The sequence below is a fragment of the Neophocaena asiaeorientalis genome, unplaced genomic scaffold, assembly GCF_003031525.2.
Source record: "Neophocaena asiaeorientalis asiaeorientalis breed wild unplaced genomic scaffold, Neophocaena_asiaeorientalis_V1.1 scaffold303, whole genome shotgun sequence".
In the NCBI taxonomy this organism is placed as follows: Eukaryota; Metazoa; Chordata; class Mammalia; order Artiodactyla; family Phocoenidae; genus Neophocaena; species Neophocaena asiaeorientalis.
Genome location: NW_020174420.1, coordinates 2,667,449 through 2,676,951, shown reverse-complemented (window position 1 = coordinate 2,676,951; position 9,503 = coordinate 2,667,449). Strand labels below are relative to the sequence as shown.

The 9,503-nt window shown below is 53.8% G+C and overlaps 1 protein-coding gene across 1 annotated transcript; it reads right to left on the bottom strand.

Annotated features, from left to right (window-relative positions):
* Window positions 1-5,378: 5,378 nt before the first annotated feature.
* Window positions 5,379-6,956, bottom strand: ASPRV1 (aspartic peptidase retroviral like 1). The gene has a single exon (XM_024756426.1). The coding sequence runs from the start codon at window positions 6,743-6,745 to the stop codon at window positions 5,966-5,968; it is 780 nt and encodes a 259-aa protein (XP_024612194.1). The 5' UTR covers window positions 6,746-6,956; the 3' UTR covers window positions 5,379-5,965.
* Window positions 6,957-9,503: the final 2,547 nt, after the last annotated feature.

Here is a 9,503-nt window from a genome sequence, read left to right as displayed (position 1 = left end):
AAAACGTATTCAATTTATAATGCACTTTTGAACTGATTGCCTCTTAGAGGTGAAGAAATCCGGCGTTGGCTATCCCTGGCCTTCTGGAGTTTCCTCAAAGGCCGTGCTGGCCCCTCCCACTTGGCCCTCTGTCTCCGCTGCCCCAGTCACCCCGTTAGCCGGCACCAGCCCGGCTTGCCTCTCTCTCGCCCCTCACATTTCTCCCTCTGCCCTGCATCGTCTTGGAAAGCAGCCACTTGTCTTTTGAGACTCAGCTTAAAGACTTCCTCTGTGGAACGCTTCCCGGCCCTCAGCCCCACCACGTGACCCTCCCTCTGCCCCTGCACGGATGGGAGTGAGGAGGGGACGCGACACCAGGCCACTCTAAGATCCGGGGTTCCTTTGCCTGGCGGCCTCCCTCTTCAGACTGTAAATCCCTAGAGGGCAGGGCTCACTTCACACACTTCCCAGGACTGGAAGACGCTCTGACGGGAGCTCAGAGAGAAGGGGCAGGGCAAGGCCAGCCCCAGGCGAGTCCCACAGGCGACAGGTGGAGAATTCACCCCCATCCAGGCTTGGGGGAGGCTGGCCCACAGAATCTGAGCAGTCAGAACTTGAGAACCGATTTATGAGCCCACAGTGAGAAACAACAGCTGGGCGGAGTGGGTGGCTAGAGTGGCCGGACCAGGGTTCACCCTCTGTGGCCCAGCCATGGAAGCCACATTCATTATGCAGGGTTGCTTGGCAACAGTGGACTCTGGCCAGGACAGTGTCTCCTCGGGGGGCTGAGGACCAGGTGGGCAGGCCAGGTCACCTGTCTGGGGACGTTGAGGCTGGCCACTCCCTCAGCTGCCCTCCTGATGGACACACTGTGTCCTCAAGGTAAAGTAATAGCCATAGACTGGCACCTAAGCATACCTGGGAGGGAGCCTTAGCTCTCCTTATGATAACTGCAGTCTGATTTCATAGTTTATGAAGTTTATTTGCTGCCAAGGCCCACCCACACCTGGCACTGAGTAGGCACTGGTTGCTTCTGGGTTTGTTTTTCATAGGCTATGGGTTAGCAATGCTGAAACTCCTTTATGGGTATTTAGGGTAGAGCAAATAAGTAACCTGGAGTCAGGTTTCTCATTGGAGAAAGAAGTTGCAAATATGGAAAGGGGGAAGATTAGAATAAACCCTGTGGTGCTGCATTGGAATTGGAGGTTCAGTGTGAGCTCATATTTTAAATATATAGAGAGAGTATATATACAGAGAGATAGACACAGAAACATACATAGATGTACTATATTTTTTTCTGACCACTGAGAGGATCTAGGAGTAGTGACACCCTAGTAGTAATAAGCACACCCAACCCCCAGATCCTGGTTTCTAAATACCAGACTCCACCAAAAGGAACCAGGGCTTCTTGGAGAAACGGCCAATTTCAGGGGTGGTACAGGGAAGGTACAAGATGAACCTAGAACATCTTGTGACAGAAAATAAAGAAGTGTTCAGATGATGGTGGGGACATGTGCCAAGAAGACAGAAACCAGTTTGAAGAGTCCCCCAAGGCCAAATTTAAAACAACTTGAGCATCAAAATAAATAGTGGTAGTAACAGAGTATAACTCACTGAATAAAACAAGCGTCTGTGAGTCTACAATTATATAAATAAATAATAAACAAACAGGAAGGGAAAACTCCTCTTTAGAGTTTAGTGCCAGCTAACAAACGTAGAAGGGTAGAATTAGAAAATCACCGCGGGCAGGCAAGGATCATCAACAGATCTAGCGGGTGACTGATGAGAAAGGCTACTTATATAGTCTCAGAGCATCAACCCAGAAGACACTCATTAATTACACAGGGAAGGGGACTTCCCTGGTGGCGCACTGGTTAAGAATCCGCCTGCCAATGCAGGGGACATGGGTTCGAGCCCCGGTCCAGGAAGGTCTCACATGCCGCGGAGCAACTAAGCCCGTGCGCCACGACTACCGAGCCTGCGCTCTAGAACCCGCAAGACACAACTGCTGAGCCCGCATGCCACAAATACTGAAGCCCGTGCACCACAACTACTGACACCCATGCGCCTAGATCCTGAGCTCCACAACAAGAGAAGCCACCGCAGTGAGAAGCCCGTGTACCACAGCAAAGAGCAGCCCCCGCTCGCCACAGCTAGAGAAAGCCAGTGCTTGGCAACGAAGACCCAACACAGCCAAAAATAAATAAATAAATTAATTAATTAAAAAATTATACAGGGAAAATACATGCAGTTTACAGGGGGAAACCTGGCAGACACCACTTGGACCAACTAATTAAAGTTAACATCACCAGTAATGGAACAAATAGGTATCCCATGCCTCCTGATATGGTCCACTGAGAAGGACACAATATCACTTTTGGGTATTCCTGCCCAAAACGCTTACTTAACCTGAATCTAATCCTGAGAAAATATCAGAGTCACCCAAATGTAGATTCTCATTCTACAAAATAACTGACCAGGCCTCTTCATAAATGTCAAGGTTATGAAAGACACAGACAGACTGAGGACTTGTTCAGATTAGAGGTTGCTAAAGAGACATGACCACTAAATGCTATGTGACTGAATGGGATCCTGGATCAGAAAACAATTGTTTTCTTTCACTATAAAGGTCATTATTGACAATTGGGAAAACGTAATAAGGTCTGTAGATTAGATAATAGTAATACTATGTCAATGTTAATTTCCTGATTTTGATCCTTGTGTTGTGGTTATATAAGAGAATTCCTTGTTTATTAGGAAATAAACACTAAAGTATTTAGAGGTACATGTATATCATATTTGCAATTTTCAAACAGTTCATACACATCTAGATACAGAGAATGTGAGAGAGAATGGTAAAGTTAATTGGTAAAATGTTAATATTTGGAGAAAGTAGGTGAACCATATATGGAAATTCTTTGTACTACTCTTGCAGCTTTTCAGTAAGTCTGGAGTTACAGCAAAACAAAAGCTCAAAAATAAAATAAATGTTTGCTGGATAAAAGCATGAAGAATTACCTAGCACGGTTGGTGGAATTAGTAGGCATTTAGTGTAAGGTGGTCGTTACTAAAAAGTGTGTCTGGTGGGGGCCATGAGTTGCCCCTTAACTAGAGGTATCAGAATGTTCTAGGCCAGGGATTTCCAAACATTTGTGTGCATAAGAGTCACCTGGAGATTTTGTTCAGTACAGGCCCTGCTGCGTGTCTGGGTGGGGGTGAGATCCTGCATTTCTGACAAGCCCCCAGGTGATGCTGTCGCTGCCTTTCTGCTGGTCCAGGGATCACACTTTGGGTCACAAGGGGGTGGGTACAGCTGGGATTAAGACCAGGTGTTCTGGAGCCTGGCTGCACTTCAGGACCACCAGAAGAGGCATCGGTAATTGATCTTCCCGGGTGATTCTAATGGGCAGCAGGATTAGACCTTGATGACCTTGCCAGCATCTGTCTCCTCCTATCTGTCATCTCAAGTTCAGACCCTCAGTCTGAACACTGCCCTGGCTTCCAAGCTGCCTTCTTCGCTGCTGCCTTACTCTGTCCTCTACCCAGAAGCCAGGTGAATCTTCCGATGCTCCCTCCCTGTTCAGACACTTGTGTGCAAGTCAGGTGCCAACTCCCCACCCAGGGGTCAAGCCCTCTGACTTGTGGCCAAAACCCGCTTTACCTGGCTGCTTGCCAGCCTCCCCCTCCCCCTTGACACTCTGCTCCCAGGAGAGCAGTGTCCCCATCCTGGACCTCAGGTTCCCTGCACACAGTTGCCTTGGGAACCGGCCCCCGACACACACACGCAGCAGGTCTCCAGGTAAGAACCACCACTTAGTACCTTCTTCCCCGGGGGCCCGGGCCATGATGTGTCAGTCTGGCTGGGCTCACCCCAGGCGCACACTTTCCTCCAGGAGAGAGAGCTGGCTGAGAGCCTGGGTCACTCTCCTCGCTCATAGCAGGGCAGGGAGGGTCTCTGTGGCTGGGACACAGGTCACCCTGTTCCGGTTCACCCAGGACAGGGCTCGGCACCCTGTCTGCGTGGGGAATTGCAGGGAGGGGACCACTTGGGTGTTGCCCTGAAACTCTGGCCTGGCACCCAGTTCCCCATTCCCCTGTCCAACCCCCACCCACTCTTTCCCCTCCCTCCTTCAGCCCAGCAGGAGGCTAGGATCTGAAGGACCTAGCCAGGTCACAGGGAGGTGCCACCTACGTTGTCCCCTGGGGGGAGGGTTTGGCCTAGGAAGGAAGCTACATTTGTTAGGGGGTTGAAAACCAAATTTGAGAAGGGGGATGGGGGACCTGGATGCCACGAGACCACCCCCTTCTCCATTTCTCCTTCTCCCCTGCAAGCCAAGGCCTCTGGCTGGGCTGCCCCTTCTCCAGTCCTCGCGTTCCTGGGGAAGGACTTTTTCCTGATCCAGGACTGCCTGTGGCCCCACGTGTCCTGGGACTGATGGAGCTAATTCCAGTTAAGATGTTGGGCTGCCCAGGGAAGGGGCTTCAGTAATCAAAGGGGTTGGGGGCTGAGCAGTTGCCTCAGTTCCCAGGAGAATCATAGCTGGAATCTGAGGGACAAGCAGCCACTCTCAGCTCAGATAGGTTCAAGGTCAAGTCCCCAGAGGCTTCTTAGAAGGCTCATCCCCACCTCTGGTTCCCACTCAGGCTGTTTCTCTCTCCCTCAGGGATGTCCAGGTGGAAACTCCCAGGAGAAGCTCATTCCATCCTCATGAAGGGAAGATGCCCTTCCTGCCTCCCATCAAAAGGTCTTGAAGCTTTGCACACTTCGTCTCCCTTTGGACCAGGGAGTCTTCAGATTCCCAGCCTTGCTGAGTTCTAGAGAGAGGGCCAGGAACTTGGAAGCAAATACGAGGTAGGTCCTTAAGAGGGATGACCCCATTTTCTGGATCTAGAATGTCCTCCCGCCGCCCGGCCCCCTCTACCCTCCAGATGCCCTTGGGCGCTCCATGCAGGTTAACACCTGGCCCCCAGCCTTGCTTTCTGCCTCCAAGTCCCGGATCCCAGGCGGCTGTAAGAACCTATTTCGCAGGCAGATACTTTCTCAGTTGTTTACAATAACCATAATTTTCCAACCCCCAATCAAGACCACAACTTTAGGGTCATTCTTGGCTATAAGAGTCAGTTTGGATACTAAAATATTGTAGTTTGTAATGATTAGAGGGATCACGATTAGATTAGAAATGACAAGAATTATGGAGGGAATAAGTCAAGATATTTGAAATTGAGGCTGTCTTGGAAAATCCAAGATATATCGTCACTGTATATGTATTCTCTTCTATCTCCAAGCGAGACCCTCCGTAAATACTTGAACCTTCCTTCTGTTCTCCATTCACTGCCTGTTTTCCCCACCCTCTCACATCCATTCCATTCATCCCCAATAAGCACATTACATGGTTTTCCCATGAGTCAAACTTTATTGGTTTTTGAAGTAATGAATTATTGGCACAAGGCTCAATGGGTTTTGAAGCAAATCACAGAAAGAAACACACATTGTGCAGGTGGGAAGACCCAACAGTGAAGAACCCCAGGGCAGCTGTGACCCACACCGTGAGGGCTGGGTCTTGCTTGTAAGGACCCTGCAGCCAGGACCCAGCCCAGCCGAGACAGGCTACCTGGGCCCAAAGGTGATTGAGCCACATCTCAGGGAACCTGAAGGCGTCCCCCAGTCCTCTCCCAAAGATAATCATTTCTAGCCTTCTTGGAATCTTCTTCTAGCCTCCGAGTCTTTGCCACCAGCAGCAGCTTGACAACCACGAGGACCCCCCCCCCCCAAGAAAGCCAGCCTGCTCTCCCTCACCTGTTCCTTTTCCCATGGAAGCCTCCCCCATCAGGGGCAGATTAAGAGCCCTGCAAAGGAGGAGCAGGAAGGCGAGGGTTGGTATAAGAGGGCTGGCCAAGCCGAGTGACCCCTGAGGATATGTGCCCATCCCCTCCACCATGGTGGGTCCTCCTGCCAGTATCTGGGGGGTGAGGCAAAGGGAGCTTCTCAATAGGAGAGCTGCTGCCGCCCCTCCTCTGAGTAGAGCTCCTCCTCTATGTACTCCAGGTCGAACTCGTCTTCCAGGGACCCTCCTACAGGCAGAAGGCGGAACTTCTTCCCGTTCAGTGTGCACGTGCGATGCTCGAAGTCCAGGACGGCGTTGTGGTCCTGGAGCAGGTCGGTCCCAATGATGGCGTCTTCGGCACTTGCGTCGGCCACTAGGAAAGCCGCCTTCAGCTTCAGCGTGCCCAGGGATATCACTGTATCCCAGACACCCAGGATCTTCATTTCAGCCCCGTTGGCCACTTTCACCACATTCTCAAAGGGTCGCAGGGCCTCCAGGTCGCCATCGGTGACTTCCTTCCACAAGCGCGGGTGGACCACGGAGACCTGGGCCCCAGAGTCCACCAGGAAACTCACGGGCACGTCGCCAATTTTCCCCTTGAGGTAGTAGCCCTTACCCATGCTGTTGGCAAAGAGGATCTCCTTGGGCTGGTAGCTGTGGGCCGCCCCGGGTCCCCCAGTGGTCTTCAGGAGGGCCTCTTTCACAGCCCCGTATTCCCCCTGGTCCTCAGGACTGAGTCCACTGTAGGCCTCCAGGGCGTCTCCCCTGAGGGACTCTTTCAGGAACCTCAGCTTGGTGGCGTGGTCCCAATGGCTGAGGTCACTGATGACCTCAAAGCGGTTCAGCCAGAGGCGCGGGGCCACATTGGCTCCATCAAAAGGCTCCAGGACAAAGGCATGCTCCCGGTGGCCCTCCCGGCTCCTGGCTGTACTCCCGGCCATCCCTCTGCTTTCCTCTGGAACTGCAGCAGCAACCCACACCAGGCAGAGAAAGCCACAGAGCAGCGTTGGTGCAATCACGCTGGACACGAGGCCTCTCTAAGCAAAGTGCTGCTCGGTATTCGCCATGGGCAGGCAGAAGGGACCAGGTGAGGATTGTCTGACCGACTGCTGGGTGCAGAGACGGAGAGCTGCCGTAGCCTGCTAACTCGGCAGAGCCTTTTTGATGCCTAGCCTGAGCCCCCAGGGCTCCCCATTTGCCTTTGTTCTGGAAGCTCCGCCCTGCTCCTCCTACCCTCCTGCCAGCATCCTGTCCATCTAGCAGGATCGGTACCTCACCCTCCTGCATTCGTCATTGGGACGGGTACCTGCCAGCCCACATTGCAAGGAAGGCCAGCCTGGGTCAGAGGGGCCCTACTCAGGTACCCTCCCCAGCCTATGTCCCAGAATAACAGATGAGGATAACAGGGGATGTTACGATATCCAGGTGTTTGTCGTCAGCTGGAGAAGGAAGGGGGAGGCAGGCACCAGAGGCCCATCAGCTTCTAGACTGGAGAAGCCCCTTTGCATCAACCTCGAGTGACCCCTTTGAGTGGTTAAGGGAAAGGAGCTTACATTTATTGCGCTTCTGCTCCGTGTGGCGAGGGCTAGGTGTTTCTCGTGCGTTCTGAACCAAGTAGAGAATCCCGTAAGATTCTCTGGAGAGGGAGATGGAAGAGAGTCCCAGAATCAAGAATGTCCAGAAATAAATCGATTTTCAAATGAGGGGACACACACATTTTCCATGAACGCAATTGTTAGAGTAACTTTCCCTCGTTGATCACACCTAATTCAGAGTCAGCATGTTTGCGGGCTAAGCCTTGGCCCGCGCACCCACATTAGGGCCTTGCAGTGGGCTGGTGCGGATCTTGCACTTATGGGAGTGGGTTCCAGAATCCGGAGTCAGGCTCCTGCTCTAGCTCTGGGTGGACCGCACCATGGGCTCCTCCTCTCTCACCTTCCGGGAACCTTCCAAGAGCCCCTTCCCCAGGTGCTGTAGTCCATTCCCTCACCCAGTCATTCGTGGAAAGAGCAGCCAGGGAATTCCACTCCTTTGTGTTCCAAGAGGGGGAGACGTCCACCATGTTGGCAAAGCCAGTGGTGAGAGTCTGGAAGGCTTTGGATGGAGGAGGTTGGCTGTGGGACCTCTTGCAGGGGGAGGGGGTGGGAAGGTGGAGGGCCACCCCGGGCCACCCCATGGATGCCCAGAAGGCAGATCTGGGAGTCCTAGGGCTGGAGCCTGACTCGGGCCTGTGCAGGGTGACCAGAGCTGTTGGGGGGCCCACATGTATGACCCCGTTCAGATGTCACCCCTCCATGGAGCCCTCTACTCTGGCCCTCGCTGGTGTGCCTGCTCCCCGTTGAGCTGTGCGTTGGCTGTGCTGGTCCGTTCACAAGTCCGTCTCATGCGCGTGCACGTCTGTCTCCAGGCCCCGTAGAAACTTACTCTGGGGCCAGCAGGTGCTCTCTGCTGGACTCCAGGCCTGGCTGAGTGCCATCACCAAACAGGAGAGATGAACACAGGAGAGGAGCGAGAAGCAGCGGCACACCTGTGGCTCTGGGCTGTTTTTCCTTGCCCAGAGTCTGTTTCTCACCAGCCGCCTGTACCACCGATCACCCAGTGCCTGGCTGAATTCCAGAGGCCCCGGGCTCCAGTCCTGCCTATGGACGGTCCCAGGGTCCCTGACCATGCCGAAAGACCCTTAGTCCCTGCGGCTGTGTCAGTCTCTTCCACCTGACACAGTGAACCAGCACAGAGGCAGCTGGGTCAACACCTCTCGTCACAGCTGCCTGGCTGAGGTGGGGCCATCATGCCATTCCAGGAGCCCAGAGGAGGGGGAAGTAGAGTCAGTGGGAAGGTGTCAAGGGCAGGTGGGTCTCTGAGAAGATTGCATAACGCAAAACCTGCACCCAGAGGAATGGCCCTGCACCCACAAGACCAGGAAGCCCCTTCTGCAAGTGGACGTTAGTCAACAGACTCCCAGTCCCTGGGATGGGTGTTGTTCTGTGGCCCAGGGAACTGACCTAGTGGCTCTGTGGCTCCCCGGTATTCGTCACCCCGAACACCTGGTCCCCTGGAAGTGGAAAGGAGTGAAGAGGCTGGCATGTGACCGAGGGAAGTAAGAGGCAAGGTGGCTTGCCAGCTGACGTGCTTGGTGGGCACTGGGGACACCCCAAAAACTGCGTGCCTCCTTCTCGTCCCTGTGTCTGCTGCCTGACAACTGCTGGGGCCACACTGAGGGCCTGGGGAGGAGCCTGAGCCCTCAAGTCCCCAGGGTGGTGGGCAGGGCCCCAGGGTGCAGGGGGTGCAAGGGGGGCCTGGGAGGGCACCCGCACGTTCTCAGGAGATCATTTCGAGCAAAGAGCCTGGAGACACTTTATGGAGTCTGGGGCCCCCCGTGAGGCCCAGACTGCAACACCAGGAGGGAAAGAAGGGCACCACCAGCCCTTGCTGGGCACGCAGGCTCTGGTGGGTGCCTCGCACTCCCAAGATCAAGGTCACCCTGGGAGCTGGATGGGGAGGGAGCAGGCGGGGATTTAAGGATTGTTCAAGGCAGCAAAAGAAGGCTGAGGGGACACAGAAGGTGCTCTAACCGGGACCGCTTCATGGGCATTCGATCTGGGGAGTCACGGGGCCTCTGCACTCAGCAAGGCCCGAGCTTGTTCGGAGGCTCTGCTGTTGCTGTCTTGAAATTCCCAATAGTTTGAAAGAGGCCGAACA

Bases quoted from the DNA above. Each gene is read 5' to 3' on its own strand.
- ASPRV1 (XM_024756426.1), bottom strand. From the start codon at position 6,745: ATGGCCGGGAGTACAGCCAGGAGCCGGGAGGGCCACCGGGAGCATGCC.